Source organism: Monodelphis domestica, chromosome 8 (assembly GCF_027887165.1).
Source record: "Monodelphis domestica isolate mMonDom1 chromosome 8, mMonDom1.pri, whole genome shotgun sequence".
NCBI lineage: Eukaryota > Metazoa > Chordata > Mammalia > Didelphimorphia > Didelphidae > Monodelphis > Monodelphis domestica.
This window is the reverse complement of record NC_077234.1, coordinates 81,981,466-81,999,344: the sequence shown is the minus strand read 5'-3', so window position 1 is coordinate 81,999,344 and position 17,879 is coordinate 81,981,466. Positions and strand designations below refer to the sequence as shown.

General features: G+C 35.2%; 1 protein-coding gene across 31 annotated transcripts in view; it reads left to right on the top strand.

The window, feature by feature from the left end:
- Window positions 1–17,879, top strand: part of UNC80 (unc-80 homolog, NALCN channel complex subunit) — a 230,409-nt gene that overhangs the window by 25,643 nt on the left and 186,887 nt on the right. For all 31 annotated transcript variants that reach the window (XM_056808118.1, XM_056808124.1, XM_056808110.1 and 28 more), the window contains exon 8: window positions 16,579–16,840. In XM_056808118.1, coding sequence (XP_056664096.1) covers window positions 16,579–16,840 — 262 coding nt within the window. The remainder of the gene's footprint in view (window positions 1–16,578; window positions 16,841–17,879) is intronic.

The following is a 17,879-nucleotide window of genomic DNA, read 5'->3' as shown; positions in this document are numbered from 1 at the left end:
GAAAATGAATCAGCCCAAGGCCAACGGTCTCTGTCCAGTAGAATTCCAGAATTCTGCACTCTGCTACTCCAAGTTCTGCCCTCTGTACACTTCATGTGCTTAAATCCTCTCTTCCTTTTAACATGATCCAGTAGAATTTATGTAGTTAATGTGGCCCCACTGGTGTAGAGACTTCTTCCTAGAATATGAATTGCAACCTATTCTTGTCTAGCCATCATTTATGGTTCTTTTATATGTCCCATGAATTTACCATAGGGATACTTCTAGGAGATTTCTTCATAAGCTCAGCACATTATGTATGCAAGTAGGGCATATGTATGGTCTATCCATTACCCTTCACTAAATAATCCATATTTTTGAATCATGCATTTCTCTAAAAACATCCTTTTTACATAGTTCCTCTTGTGTAATTGGCCAAGTTAATTTTCCCTCAAACCATTTTTTTATCTATAGACAGGGCTGGATTCCAAATTGTTTCAAGTCTATCTTGAATGAATGAAATTCACTTGGCATTTTTCAATACCTTTTTAATATTTTATTTATAAATTTGAGAAAATAACATAATTCTTAAATAATAACCCAAATGATACCAATTATTAAAAAACACTTCCAAGCTCTTTGATTGTCTATGTCAGATGAAAAGTTAAATCACAATATCAGTCTTCTCCAAGAGAATATCTCCTCAATAATTCTTGAAATTTCAACATCTCCACAATTTGTGCCTTTACTATTGCCTTCAGACATGTTCAAATCTCCTCAGTCTTTAAAAACCTTCACTTGTCACTACTGTTGTCTTATTTATCTTTTTAAAATGTTTTACTTTTTCAATTACATGTAGAAACAATTTTTGACAAGTGTTTTCTGGCATTTTGCAATTCAGATTCTCTCCCTTTTCACCTCCCCCCTGAGCTCCCCAAGGCTGTAAATAGTCTAATAGAGGTTATACTAGTGCTTTAATGCAGTACATATTTCCATATTTCTGATGCCATATCACTACTGTATCCTTATGCTATCTTTCTATATTTCTCCTTCCTTTCTCAGACAAATTTGTGGTAAAATAATTTTCTACACTCACTGCCTACATGTTCTCATCTCACAAGCTATCCTCAACTCTGCCATATGGCTTTTGACTTCATCAATCAACTTAAAATGTTCTCTTGTTTTTTTTTTCTCAGTCCTAACTCATTTTGACCAATGTACTCTTTCTGCTCTATCTGATGCTGTTTACTACTGTATCTTTGTAAATTCTTTCCCCCCTGTGAGTTTTTGTAATACTGTTCCCTTCTGGTTCACCTCTAATCAGTCTGATTGATCCTTCCCAATCTCCTCTGACTCATCATCCACTTTGTGGTTAATAACTACCTTTAGTCCCCATGGTTCTATCCTGGGTCCTCTTCTTCCTCTATGTGTTCTCTCCTGTTACTTTATCTACTACTATGTGTTTCATTTTCATTTCTGTGAAATTATCTCTCCCAGGACTTCAGTCTTACATTGCCATTTATCTATTGGAAAACTCAACTTGGATATTACAGAGATACCATAAACTTAGCAATGGCTAAGATTGAACTAATATCACCCCTTAAATCCTCCCCTTAAGTCATCCACAATTACCTAATCAAAGTTATCACTATCCCTCCGCCATATTAGACACCTAACTTTGGCATTATCCTTGACTCCTTGATCCATTTGCCCCATATATCCAAATAGTTGCCAAATCTTAGTATTCCTGACTTCACATCTCTTGCATCTGACCCCTTCTGAATTCTCACACATGTATTATCATAATTCAATCTCTCATCACCTCTTGATGAGATTCTTACAACAGCCTCTAAATTTGTTCCTCTGCCTCCTCCAGTCTATTCTCTCTCCAGTCTATCTATTTAATACTTGGCTACCAAAGCAATTTTCATTAAGCACAGATCTGGCTATAGGACTCCCCTATTCAATAAATACCATTTACTCCCTGTTGCCTTTATCATAATATATGAATTCCTCTATTAATCTTTTTAAGTTATTCACAACCTGTTGGCAACCTATCCTTCCATCATCATTGGGCATTATTGTCCTTCCTGTACTCTGTGATGCAGACAAACTGGCCTCTCTGTTTCTCATACACAACACTCCAACTCCCATCTCCATACATTTGCACTCTATTTCCCATTCTCTATTTCTGGAATTAACTGCCTCCTTGCCTCTACCTCTGTCTCTTCATTTAAGATATAGCTCAGACAGTATCTTTCGTATAAAGTCTATACTTACTGATAACTTTGATTTGTTCTTCTGAAAATTGCCTGACCATGAACTTTGACTGTTTATCAACTGTGGAGGTTCATATTATTATGAATTTGGCTCATTTTCCTGTGTATTTGAGAAATTAAACCTTTTTCAGGTTTTCTATAAAATTTTTCAACCAGTTTCTGGTTTTCCTTCTAATTCTGGCTGATTTGGTTTTGTTTGTGCAAAATCTTTAATTTCATGCAATCAAAATTATCCATTTAACCTCCTATGGTCCTCTTTTACTTCTTGTTTCATCAAGAGCTCTTCCTTATCCATAGATCTGACAGGTAATTTCTTCTATGCTCCCTTACTTTATTATATCATGTCTAAATCTTATACCCATTTTGACTGTTTTCTAGTTTCCCTAGCAATTTTTGCTGAATATAGATTTCTCAACAGAAAATCTTTGGATCTTTGAGTTTATTAAATACTAGCTTAATGTGGTCATTTATTTGTATATTTTGATTGCTAGTATAGTTCATTGATCACCCACTCTATACTTGAACTGTCACCAGATTGTTTTGATTATTGGTTTGTAGTATAACTTGAGATGGAGTACTGCTAGGCAAAATTTCTTCACTTTTTCATTGATAATCTTAACCTTTTGTTCTTCTAGATAAATTTTATAATTTTTTCTAGCTATATAAAATAATTATTTGATAGTTTGATTATTATGGAACTAAATAAATTAATTCAGATAGTATTGTTACTTTTAACATATTGCTTGACTTGCCAATGAGCAATCAATATTTCTTCACTTATTTCTATATGTCTTCATTTATGTGAAAAGTGTTTTTAATTGTGTTCATATAATTCTTAGGTTTCATTAGCAGGCAACTTCCAAGTATTTTATGCTCTTTCATTTATTTTAAATGGATTTTGTCTTTCTATTTTTCTCCTGGTTTTTTGTTGGTAATATATAGAAATGTTGATGATTTTGTGGGCTTATTTTATATCCTTCAACATTACTAAATTTGTTAACTGTTTCTGATAGTTTTTAGTTGACTCTTGAATTCTCTAAATATACCATCATATCATCTCTAAAAAGTAGTAATTTTGTTTTCCTATGAGAAATCCCTTCAATTTCTTTGCTTGTCTTATTGCCATAGTTTTCTTTCTCTGTTTCTGCCCACCTTGATTTAGCTATCAAAACCATATTTGTGCCATAGAAGGAATTTGGCAGAACTCCTTTTATGCCTATTTTTTCCAAACAGTTATGTAATATTGCAATTAATTGTTGTTTAAATGTTTGGTAGCATTTGCCTATAAATTCTACTGGTCTTGGGTTTTTTTAGTGAGCTCATTTATAACATATTCAATTTAATTTTCCAAGAGAGTTATTGAAATAATATTCTATTTTCCCTTTTAATCTGAACAATTTGTATTTTCATAAATATTCATCAATATCATTTAGATTATCAATTCTATTGGCATATAGTTAGACAAAATAGTTTATTTTTAAAAAATAAAACCAAATCATGGTTATTTATTAGTCCAATGGTCTTTTGGGCTTTTTTTTTTATTTTTATTATATCAATCTCTCCTTTTATCATTGGGATTTCCAGTTTGGTGTTTAATTGGAATTTTTTAATTTGCTCTTTTTCTAATTTTTTTAGTTGCATGCCCAGTTTGTTGATCTATTCTTTCTCTCTTTTGTTGATATCAGTTTTCAGAGAGCTAAAATTTGCCACAAATATGGTTTCAGCTGTATCCCATGAATTTTAGCATGTTGTCTCATTATTATTATCTTTAATGAAGTTACTGATTGTCTCTATGATTTGTTCTTTGGCTGACTCATTATTTAGCATTAGATTATTTAGTTTCCAATTAATTTTTATCTATTTTTAATGACCTATTCATCTCCTTAACTTCTTTCTTGTTTATTATTTTATGGTTAGATTTATGTAGGTCTGAGAGGGATAAATTGAGATTCCCTACTGTTATAGTTTTATTGTCTATTTCTCTTGTAACTCATATAACCTTTCCTTCAAGAATTAATGCTTTTTAGTGCCTCTCTGTTCAGTATTGATATTACTTTGTTTTCTATGGTAGCTTTTAACAAAATGTATTTTCCCTGATTATCTATTTTAATTATGCCTGATTTTGCTTCTACTTTGTCTGAGAACAATTCCCATTCCTGTTATTGTTTTTTTAACTTTGACTGAAGCATAATAGATCTTACTCCATCCATTTATTTTAACCTTGTGTGTATGTCTTTCTGTTTGAAGTACCTTTCTTGCAAACAACACATTGTTGGATTGTGTTTATTAATAAATTCTGCTCTCTACTTCCATTTTGTAGATGAGTACATCTTATTTACATTTAGAGCTATGATTGCTAACTGTGTATTTCCCGCTAACCGCTAAGAGAATAAGAATTCTCTTATTTATGCTTAATTTAATAATAATAACCTATTTATGCTAAATTTTTTCTCTGTCCTCATTTCAAAAATCTACTTGGCTATTCATCATAACCTCCCATAATTTGGTCTTTCTCTTGCTACTTCCTCTTTCTTAGTTCCTTCTTCTCCCACTTCACTGTTGGAATATGATGAATTTCTATGCTTAAATGTGTTTGTGTGTATGCGTAATATATGGGTGTACATATATTTATATACATGGGTATATGTAGATACATATTTACAGACATATATGTTATGTGTGTAAAATTCCCTCTTTGAGCCAGTTCCAATGAGAATAAAATTGCCTGCCTCCTTCCCCCACTTTCCCCTCCATTGTAAAAACTCTTCCTTGAATGTCGCTTTTATGTGAGATCATTTTCTCCTTTCTCCCTTCTCTGGATGTATCCCTTTTACTCACCATTGCATTCTTAATTTTTGTTGAGATCATCTCAATATAATAGATTTACACCTATGCCCTCTCTCTGAAGACTCCTTCTAACTCTCCTTTAAATAAGGAACCTTCCTAGATGGATAGTGGTAGATTGGTGGTAGTCTCTCGGTGACCGAGAATGACTATTGTCTTTGTGCATTATCATCTATTGATGTACCCTCATGTGGCTTTGAAGTCCAAAGGCTAAGGCGCAGAGTTTGTGGCACATGGAGCATGGGATGCCAGTTGTTACGGGAGGTGCAGTTGTGGCCTGTAAAAACAAGTTTATTGAGAGTAGGGAAATTATGAATACAGTCCTAAATCTATCCAGCTATATTTCCTCCCCTCCAATCTATGCCCCACCTCAGGGAGTTTGCTCTTCTGATCTTCTCAAGCCCTTCTCATATCTTCCTACTCTTATCTAAAAACCCCAAAAGCTATCTATCTCTAAACTAATCTATGTACTAGAGAATAACAAAAAGAGGAAAAGGAAAGGAATCACAGATGAATTTGAGATCTTATCTAATGCATGAGGCTGACTGCTCTAAGTAACCAAAAGACCCAGATGACAATCTTTGGATTACCTTGACCAAGAGAATTTCTAGCAGATGGATCACTGGCAGATGTTCTCTGTACTTTAGGGAAAACAGTTCACTCCAAAGCAGATTCTCAACCAAGGAGTCACTAATATCTCCACGAGACTATGCCTACCAAGAGAAAATCTGTCAGAGCAAAACCTCCTTCCAGCTCAGTGGAAACAGGGCCAAGAGTGAATGACAGTTAATGCCAGTACAAAATTCCCACAATCCTTCTTTCCTCAGAATATTCTCCCAGAGCTCATATCCAAATTCTCCTCTTTTCTTCTTAAGGCTAATCCATGAAATTGGCTCTATCCCTTACCTACATTCCTATGCTTAATAAGGATAAAGTTCCTTAGGAATTAATATGTATCATCTTCCTACATAGTAATATAAATTGTTTAGTCTTATTAAGTTCATTATGGCCTTTTCCTCAAGTTTACCTTTCTTTTCATTTCCTGGGTCATGTTTGAATGTCAAATTTTCTATTCAGCTCTGATCTTTTTATCATGAATTTGAGTCATCTATTTCCCTGGAAAGATTATACTCAGTTCTGATGGATAGGTTATTCTTGATTATAATCATTGCTCCTTTACCTTCTGTAATCTCATATTCTACATTCTCACCTCATCTCTTTGTAAAGGCAGATGCTAAATCTTGTGTGATTCTAACTGTAGCTTAGTGATATTTGAATTACTTCTTTTAGCTACTTTCAGTATTTTTCCCAGATCTAGGAGCTTTGGAATGTGACTAGAATATTCCTGAGATTTTTGATTTTGGTATCTCAAGAGGTGATTGGTGAATTCTTTATATTTCTTCTTTGCCTTCTGATTCTATGATATCTAAGAAGTTTTCCTTTATAATTTTTGAAATATTGTTTCTAGTTTCTTTTTTTTATCCTGGGTTTCAGGTAGTCCATAATTCTTAAACTGTCTCTTTTCAATCTATTTTCCAAGTCAGTTGTTTTTTCAATGAGATTTTATATCTTCTTTTTTTTCCCTAGACTTTTGACTTTATTTAACTTTTTTCTTGATATATCATTGAGTCATTAGGTTCCACTTGACTAGCTCTAATTTTAAGGACTTCTTTTCAGTCTCAACCTTCCCTCTCTTAATAGAAGATTTCTATGATCAGTTTCTTTTTTCTAGTTTATTTCTTGACTTTCAACTTTATGTTAGAGTTAGAATATCTTCATTTATGGGGCAGGGGGATGGCTATCCTAACCTTCTGTGGCTAGGTCCATTCTCAGTAAAGCAAAAACAGATGAATGAAATAGAGAGACTTCTATTCTCTCTATTTCTCTCACTAGGACTACTGTTTCCCTCTGACTTCAAATCATAACCACTCCTAACTGCCCTGGACTGGGTAATGGGTGAAGCAACTGCTAAATGGAACCCAATCTTTCTCTTGACACTAGAATAAGAGTCCTCCATAATGTCTTTCTGACCAGGAGTTTAGTACCCTTACCACTCTTGAAGTCATCACTGCTGCTGCTACTGCCAGACATAGAGAGTGCTACCACTTCCTTTAGTCCACACAGTTTGTACTGCTTTCTCCTCCTCTTCCCCTGCTCTCAGCCAGCCTCCATCCCAGTGTTCACAGGCAAATTTCTTGGACCTCCTATGCTGTCCTGGGCTGAAAAAAATGAGATGCTATGACTTTTTTTGTTGTTATGCTCAGAATTTGACTTGAAGATTTTTTAAAAACTTGTTCACACATTCATTATATTTGTACACTCTTTCCTCATTCTGTGAGTCATATGGCATAAAATTTGAGCAATGACCAAAATCTTCCTCATATTGATTATTCTTGCAAAGTTTCTTCCCTGAAGGGATTATATTACATTTAAGCATATCTGGATACTCATTGCATACTATATCATGTGTATCATATTTATGGATATGAGGAAAGAGTGTACAAATATAATGAATGTGTGAAGCCCTGTAATGAAAGTATAAGCATTACTCAACATCAGGGAATTCATACTGAAGAAAAACATTATAAATGTAATGAATGTGGCAACGCCTTTAGCCGTAGCACATTCCTTACTCAACATCAAAGTATTCACACTGGGAAGAGACACTATAAGTGTAATGAATGCAGTAAAGCCTTCAGTCAGAGAACCCACCTTGTTCAGCATCAGAGAATCCACACTGGAGAGAGACCCTATGAATGTAATGATTGTGGAAAAGCCTTTAGCCAGAGATCCCACCTTGTCGAGCATCAGAGAAACCACACTGGAGAAAAACCTTATGATTGTAATGAATGTGGCAAAGCCTTCAGGGACAACTCATCTCTTATTCGATATCAGATCATCCATACTGGAGAAAAAACATATGAATGCCTTGAATGTGGAAAGGCATTCAGTCATAGCTCAACCCTTACTCAGCATCAGAGAACACATACTGGAGAGAAACCCTACGAGTGTAAAACATGTGGGAAAGCATTTAGTCACAGCTCATCCCTTAGTCAACATCAGAGGATCCACACTGGAGAGAAACCCTTTGAATGCAATGAATGTGGAAAAGCCTTCAGTAACAGCTCATCCTTTACTAAACATCAGAGAATTCATACTGGAGAGAAACGTTATAAATGTAGTGAATGTGGAAAAGCCTTCAGCCAGAGCACCCATGTTATTCAGCATCAAAGAATCCATACTGGAGAAAAACCCTATGAATGTAATCAGTGTGGAAAAGCCTTCAGCGAAAACTCATCACTTACTCGACATCAAATAATCCATTCTGGAGAAAAACCACATGAATGCAATGAATGTGAGAAAATGTTTCGGCACAGCTCTTCTCTTAATCAGCATCAGAGAATTCATACTGGAGAGAAACCCTATGAGTGTAGTACATGTAGGAAAACATTCAGTTGCAGATCATCACTTTGTAAACATAAAAGACTCCATATTGAGAAGTTATATAAATGAAATATGTGGTAAAACTTTCAACAAGAGCTTATCCTTTATAGATACCTGAGAATTGCTACTGAAATGACGTACAAATGTTTACTATGTTTTCTTATAAAGTATATCTTTTTAAAAGTTACTTCATTAATCATCTGTATTTTCATCTTGTGTGGGTCCTAATTACTAATGAAGATTGTGACTCCTTTATACTAAAAAAAAAAAAAAACTTGTTCAAAAGATTGGGTTGGGAGAGCTGAGTAGAAATAATCAATTCCTTCCACCATCTTGGCTCTACCTAGATTAAATATCTACCATGCCAACCCACATCTCTCTCCTAAGGTCCAATCCTAAATCAACAATTACTGGCTGCACATATCTATTTGGTTATCCCATAGGTATCTCAAACTCAATGCATCCAAAAAAGGACTTAATATATTTTACACCAAAACTTGTTCTCTTTAACTTCTATACCTTTGCCAAAGACACCACCAAGCTTCCAATTATCAAAGTTTCACCCTCAGAATTATCCTCTATGCTTCCATGTCCATCGCCCCCTCCCCAATACTCAGTCATTTCCCAAATCCTTTACATTCCACCTTCACAAGGTGTCTTACCTCCATTTACTTCTCTCCATTAATATAGCTACAATTTTTGCTCAAGACTTCCTTGTTTCTTACCTTGGCTATTGTAGTAGACCCCTACATGGTCTCCCTGTATACAATCTTCCAACTTCTCTCTCTTATTCACACATTTATTAAAAAGCTTTCTTCTTCTTAAGAAGTTTTAGTGGCTACCTAATACTATAGCAAAAACTCTGGCATTTAGAGCTCTTCACAATTCTCCTCCAGATTATTTTTTCATAATCATTTCTCTTTCCTTCACATCATGCACTCTAACTTTCAACTAACAACATTATATCTCTCACACTCATGCCTTTGAAGGATCCCCCATCCTCAAAATGCTCTCCAACCTCACTTTCAAGTCTGGCAACTCCTAGCTGCCTTTCATACTGAAGTGCCACATCCTAGGAAAGACTTGTACTGACTTCCCCAATTAGTGTTTTCCAGTGCTATTCAGTGAATTATTTTCAACTTATTTTGAATATGTATTGTAGTTATTTACCCATATATCTGTTATCTGCTCCTTCTGGCACAGTGAATAGAGTGCCAGGTTTGGAGTCACAGAGACCCAAGTTCAAGTCCAGCCTTAGACACTTACAAACTAAATTATACTAGGCAAGTCATTTAAGGGGGTTAATAATAGTACCTACCCCACAAGGTGGTTGTGGGAATCAAATGAGATAAGGATAACAAATCTTTTAGCACAATGGCTGGCACATAATAAATACTGTATAAATGTTATTTATTTGTTGTTTCTATTATTATCATTATTGAAGACAGGGACTATTTCATTTTTTTTTGTCTTTGTAGTTCTAATGTCTAGGTTGGTCCATAAAAGTTAGCAATAAATCACCATATCATTAGTGAATTAAGTTGAATTAAATTTCATGGTAAAATTTCAAAGCCATAAAATTTAAAACTTACATTTCTTACATAGAAAGTCCTCTCAACCAAAGGTTGAGAAATCTAAAATAGAAAAGAAATATTTGCTTTTTATTTGTAACAAAATTAAATTTGAATTTTTCTCAATTGCCACCTGATGAAGGACAACTTCAACAGAGAGAGAGGTCTGTGTGAAGAAAATGGTGTTTTTGTGCTCTGGCCTTCATACACACACACACACACACACACACACACACACACACACACACACACACACACACACACACACCACTGTTGAATTAGAAATGAGTCAGTGGCCTGATAGAGAAAATAAACTATGGAGTCTTTCCATTAAGCTTCATTAGCTTGTTGCCATGGAACTGACAAAGCCCATAGACTTTTCTAAAGGATAGTTAAGGTCTGAACATTGGTGGAACCCATTTATTAATCACAGGAGAGAACAGAAGAGAACTTCAATAACCAAGGATATGTATATCCTGGCAACAGAAGCTGTTTACTCCTGCCAACCTAATCCAATTATAGCATCGCTTTCATCTTAATCTTGAGTGAACCAAACATAGCTGGCTATTCCCTGAATTCTACACTCATTCCATTGTGGTGCAAGTTCCCTAAATGAATATGAAATTCCATTTTTAATTACCAAAAGAATAGTTTTTAATTTCTGATTCATTAAAAACACCTCATGGGGTCAGGGCTAATTCTCATGGTTCAGAATTTACATCAATCTTTCTTGTTTTTAGGAAGCTAGCCTCCTGGTCCCAGAACAAGCATCTTGTAATTCAACAATCAAGCTTTGTAAACTCTATTAAATAGGGACCTAATAACAGGAAAATAGCCACTAAATTTCCTTTTTAAAGGTCTTCTCTTTCTATATTTTTAAAAACCCATACTTTCCATCTTACAAATGATAATAAGAATCTGTTCCAAGGCAGAAACATGGTAAGGGCTAGGCTATTGAGGTTAAGTGACTTGCCCAGGATCACACAGGTTCTCTATATCTTTTGCATTTAGAAAAATGGAGTCTCTTCTTTCTTTTCCTTTTTTCTTGTCAATTCTTTTTGATTCCCTTGTTTTAAAAGTCTATTTTTGATCAAACAAAAAGTTTGATTAATCATACATGATTTGGCTTTACAGAATGCCTCCAATTAAAAAAAAAAACCTGTATGTGAATGAACATCTGAATTTAAGGGTCAGCTAGGTGGCTCAGTGGATTGAGAGTTAGTTAGGCCTAGAGACAGGGGAAGTCTTGGGTTCAAATCTGGTTTCAGAGACTTTCTAGATGTGTGACCCTGGGCTTTATTAATCTTCTGCCTCAGAATCAAGCACAGTATTGATTCTAATATGGAAGATAAAAGTTTTTTTTTTTTTAGAAAATCAATTTTAAAACTAGATAAAATAGAATAATACTCAGGTTACAGAAGGATATTTCTCTTTATAAAATAGTTCACATAGCAAGAGTCCCCTTTTTTGTATCATAAGGTTCCTTTAAATCATGGCTCCCTGGTACATCTCAAATATGCATTTAGTTAACAAAATTGATTTATGTCCAACTTTTCAACAAGACATATTTATTTTTTTAACTTTTTAATTTTTTCCAAATATGTGTAGAAATAATTTTTTAACAATTAGTATCTGACATTTTGAGATTCAGATTCTCTCCCTCCTTCCCCCCTCCCCTTACTTCCTGAAGTAGTAAATATTCTGATATAGGTTATACCAGGGCAAGGTATACACTTCTTAAAGCAAGGGGAAATGGCTTTAGAACTCAAAGGTTGGTGGTTTGGGCATAATTGCTTGTTCTACTTTCTTCAATTTTTTTAATTCTTTCTTATGCATAATGACTGTCTAGGTGATGGGGGAGGGGGGGGAGGAATTGTGAAAGGAAACTATTCTACCAAAGACCTAAAACTCTTTTTCTTATTGTCCATGTCTACATGCACAATGGCCCATAATCACATATTTTCCTTGATCATTCAAATAATTGTTGATAACTGTAAATTTGTACTAATTAGTTAGTATCCAGTCAGTTCTAGGCAACGTGGTCAAACCAAATAAGTTGGTGGACAAAGCAAGCAGGGTAGTTCTTTTTTTTTTTTAATCTTTACCTTCCATCTCAGAATCAATATTGTCTTTTGGTTCCAAGATAGAAGAGGCTGTGCAATGGAGGTTAAGTGACTTGCCCAGGGTCACACAGCTTGAAAGTGTCTGAGGCTAGACTTGAATCCAGGACCTCCAGTCTCTAGGCCTGGCTCTCAATCTATTGAGACACCTAGCTACCCCCTAGATATTTTTGAGACAGATATTGACTAATTTAGATGATTGGAATACCAAATGGTAAATGCCTCTCCCAGACTATCTTACTCATTCCTCAGAAATGACATGAATACTGTTAGAATCAAGTACACTGTAGTAACAATGTATTTACCTATTCATCCAAGGTAGGAAATGGCTAATAAATTCCTATAAGTTGATACCTTACTGGACAGAATTGTTTTGAATGCTGGGATAATAAAATAGATTTTAATAAAACATAACCATTGCAGAGGGGGAACATGTCACCAATTCTTGTGAAATATTCTCTTTCTTTTCAAATATTCCTATATTTTTATATTATACTTTATACACATGATACCCTTCCCAGTAAAATCCAAGTTCCTTAAGGGCAATCATTATTGAATTTTATCTTTGCATTTTCATGTAGGATGGTCTCTGACAGGCACTTGACAAATGTTTATTCATTTGAATGCACAAAAATGTCACAATTTATTTTAATGCCAAATACAAGAAAATCTTCTACTAAAAAATAATTGTTTCTATGTTACCTTACACTAATTCAAAATACATATGCATTGATCTCAGAAGGCTAATAATTAATTATGACATATTAACCAGTCTGACTTTTATTTATACTGTTCTTTTTGCCGAGAAATTGAATTCTGAGTTACGCTAAACTGATAATGATGTTCTTAGGTAGCTTGGAGGAAGAATGGACCAAGCTCTGGACATGGAAAAATCAAGACTAAAGTTCAGATACTACCCAATAAACTTATTGACTGTGTGACCCTAAGCAAGGGACTTAACACAACTTCAGTCTTCTCCTCTCTACAAAATGGAGATAATAATGTTACCTTCCATATGGGATGTTACAAGAATTTAATACATAAAGCAAACCTGAAAGTGTTATATCTAAGTTATTGTTATTATTGTTATTATTTGATATTATTCTTCTTCGATATGAACGATAAGCATCTTGGTTTTAACTTCTCTCCATAGTATATTTATTTCTGTCAATGGCCGTATTATCCTCACCGTGACCCAAGGCTCCCACCCTCAGTCATCTTTGTCTCTTCCTTTCATGGAACAATTAATCTCCAACTTCAGGGAAGGGTGCCTCCCCAATATGTCTCATTTCTATCCCAATTTTTTATTTCTACTGCAACCAATTTTTTCAGATGTCCATCACCTCTCATCTATTATAATAGTCTCTTAATTAATCTTTCTATCACTTCTCCAATCTATCCATCAGAGCACTGCCAATGCACCATTTTAATCATCTCACTTCTCTCCTCTAAAACTTTTAATGACTACCTATTGCCTAACACTGACATTCAAGGCTATTTCCAGTCTATCTCCAACCTACCTTTCCAGCTCTGTCTCACATTGTTCTATTATATTTGATCTATGTTGCACCTAAATTACTATACTTTCTGAGTTTCTTTATCCTGCCTGGTCATCTCTCCATATCTTCATTATTGCTATTTCCTATGCCTATAATGAATTCCCCCACTTAAATTTTCTCAGAGAACTTTGGAGCTTTTGTTGCACCAATAGTAATAACAGGCATTTATAGAGTAATAATTGTTCATAATCACATTTATAGAGTAATAACAAACATTTATAATATGTATTTATTACATAAATGTATTTATGTATGTTTTGAAAATCACTCACTTTTGACATTTGATTGTCATTTTTCTTCATGCTTTATCGTGTTTTTAAATTATATTAAAATCACTAATAGAAGGCCTCTGGTGCCTTAGGGTAGATTCTCATTAGGAGACCAGATTTGCATAAAAATAACAAGAATGAAGGAAGTAAGGATGAGCAGGTGTCTGCATGGATGTAAGGAATGGCTACATTAATAAAATCATGGATTCATTGTAAATATTAGATGATAAATCCTTAAGAATAAGGGATGTGTCTAATTTCATCCTCATATCATCAGTGTAGTGCTCATACTAGACACTAAATAAGTTCTGGTTGAATTGAATTGCATTGAAAAGCAAACCAAGTTAAAGATTGGCCAAGAGAACCATCCCAGGCTTTGTCGTAAATGAAAATTGTGGAAATCATGATATTACTTCATCTAGCACACACCAGTGCTCTTGAGATTGGTTCTATTCAGGTTTAGCCAAAACATTCCATGTCAAAACTCTGTCTACGGGATACCAGATGTCAAGAAAATCTTTTAAATTCAGCCTACTTTTCTATTGACAGGACAGTAAATGTTTAGATATTTAGAATCCCCTCACTGTGAGGAGATTGATTTTTAAAATTTTATTCAAATATTTATTATTGTGTAGCTACAGTCTTGGCCTGGCAAAATATTCCCTGAAGATGAAAAAAAGGACTATTTTATGACTACAAACTGAGTCAGCATTTATAGTGGTTAGAGAGCTAGCCTTGAAGTCAGGAAGACTTGTGTTCAAGTCCTACCCTGCACACATATTGTCTAAGAGGGCTTAACTTCTCCATGCTCAAGGCATCATTCTAGTACTCTAAACTACAGAGAGGGTGCCAGCCCACCTGCACTGAAGTTTCTTAATCTGGGAGTTCCCTATACCAATGAAATCTCAGTTCCAGTTTTTATCCCTAATTTCTAATGTGTTCCATTCTTTTGCTATATTTCACTTAAAAGATCCTTTAAAGAGGAAAAGTTAGGCTAATTCCTTGATGTTCTCTTCCTTTGAAGGACTCCTGGAAGCTGGCTTCATCAACTGATACTAAGAAAGTTGCAAGCCTCCAAGCCAAACATGATGGAACTGGGGCTCCCACTGCCATCCCCCCTCCTTAGTCCCTCTTATGACCTTTCCCCCTGCAAGTCTCATTATTCCAATCTGATTTCACCTGTATAGAAATGTGGTTAGGGAACAGAGATTGAGGTGAGGGTGCAGGTCTTTGATATTTGCCCTCCTTCTAAGCACAACGTGCTTGGCTCTTGAAAAAATAACTTTTGACATATCCCCTTATCAAAGAGAAGAATCCTTGATCTGGATATCTGAGCCTGTTTTTAAGAGTAGAGGGAAACCCATCAAATCCAGATTGAATGGCTGAAAAGATCTGATTTCAAAGAATTAAGAGAAGCTGAGAAACTTCAGAGTTAAGTCTAAAATGTGACTTTCTCTAAGTGTTGCCTGGGGGCACCAGGAATCTACCTCATTGCAAAACAGAGACAATCTCATGCAAAATATGCATGAGATTTGGTGAGATCTTGTGAGTTTGTAGTGTATTTTAATTAGATGGAATGGGATGAGAGCATGCCAAGAAGCAATTAAAGCTAAAATGTCACTTTCCCTGAGTATTTCCAGGAGCCATCAGAAATCTATCCTATTGCAAAAATGGAGATGATTCCTAAAGTTATGTGAGATTTGTTGAGGTACAATGAAGTGTATGGTTAAGTGAGAATCTACTAACCTTGAAATTACTAATACTTATCCTTCAAGTTGGAAGTTGTAGCTTCCTTCAAGGTTAAATCCAACAGGTCTTGGGGGCAGCTGGGTGGCTCAGTGGATTGAAAGCCAGGCCTAGAGATGGGAGGTCCTAGGTTCAAATCTGGCCTCAGACACTTCCCAGCTGTGTGAGCCTGGGCAAGTCACTTAACCCCCATTGCCTAGCCCTTACAGCTCTTCTGCCTTGGAACCAATACACAGTATTGATTCCAAGATGGAAGGTAAGGATTTAAAAAAAAAAATCCAACAGATCTTACTTGATTCTCCCAGCTATTAATTCCCAACACTCTGAAAAACACTTTGTATTTATTTAGTATATCTTGATTTACTTATCTGTAATTATATTGTGTCACCTGAGGAAAGTAGTTCTTAACCTGGGGGCCTTGAACTTTTAAAAAATGTTTTAATAATTATTTAAATGTAATTGATTTACTTCATAATCCCATGTGTTTTATTTTATTTATTTTAAAAATATTCTGGTTTCCGTAGTCTTCATCATATTGCCAAAGGACCCATGCTGTAAAAATCAATAGACAAATTAATGACTGAATATATAGACGGATGAATAAATGAGCTAAATTAGAACCTCCTACCCTTGGTGAATATATAAGCTCCTTCTGCATAGTGGCTACTTGTCCCTATATCCCAAGCACTTAGCACAGTGCATGACACATGACAGATTTTTCCTAAAAGTTTACTGAATGATTTCTGATTTGATTTGATATGCAACAGGGCTTCTCTGGTGATACCTCCTTGCCAAAGGTCCCGCTATGCCACCTACTTTGATGTTGCCGTACTACGCTGCCTGCTGCAGCCCCATTGGTCAGAGGAAGGCACTCAGTGGTCCCTGATGTATTATCTGCAGAGATTAAGGCATATGTTAGAAGAGAAGCCAGAAAAGTCCCCAGAGCCAGAGATTCTGCACCTGCCCAGACCTCGAAGCAGTTCCATGGTGGCAGCAACTCCCTCGCTAGTGAACACTCATAAAACCCAAGTAAGAATATTTTTATTCACTCTGGAACAATCACTTTACAAATTACCAAACACTGGGGCAGGGAGGTGGCACAGTGGATTAAGAGTCAGGTCTGGAGTTGGGAGGGCCAGGTTCAATTATGATCTCAGATACTTCCTAGCTGTGAGATCCTTAGCAAGTTACTTAACCCAATTTGCCTAGCCCTTGCCCTTCTGTCTTAGAGTTGTTACTAAGACAGATGATAAGGTTGTTATTGTTTGTTTTTTTTAATTAAAAAAAGGGGACAAATAGGTGATTCAGTGGATAGAAAGCCATTCTTGGAGACAGGCAGTCACGGGTTCAAATTTGGTCTTTGACACTTGCTACTTGTCTAACCCCATGCAAGTCACTTGACTCCATTGCCCAGTCCTTACCCCTCTTCTGCCTTGGAACCAATACTAAGTATCAGTTCTAAAGTGGGATGTGAGGATTTATTTTTTTAATTTTAAACAAGTTGACAAGTATTTACTTTCTTCTATTTCTCTGCAAATAACTGTCATTGCTTTGTGGGCCTATTATATTTGAAGGATTGCCCACAAACTTTTATTTTTTCCTGTCTTTTGCTGCTAGAGTTTGGGCTTTTTAAATCATTCTTTTGCAATAAATTTAACCCCCAAACAAGAAACTATTAAATTAACTAACATACATTTAAGGTTTTTACTGATACAGAATGGAATGTTCTACTAAAGGAAATATTCTGGTAAACTGAGCTAAACATATATGCCACAATTAAATAGGCAACTTTTAAAGCATTTGATTAAAATAAAGATGCTAATGCCTCACATTTATGAGCTTGTGAATATTTACAAGCCGCTTTCCACACAGTTTTTCCATGGGGTATCAGCAAAACTTATTGATGCCATTTTAGGGATGAAAAAACTGATACAGTATAAAGTGACTTGTCCATGGTCACTTAAGCACTAAATATTATACTTGTGCTGAACATTAGTGACTTGATTTTTTAAAGTAAATGTAGATATTTGAGAAAATATGCCAAATACTTCTACCTTTACTCAGTAAC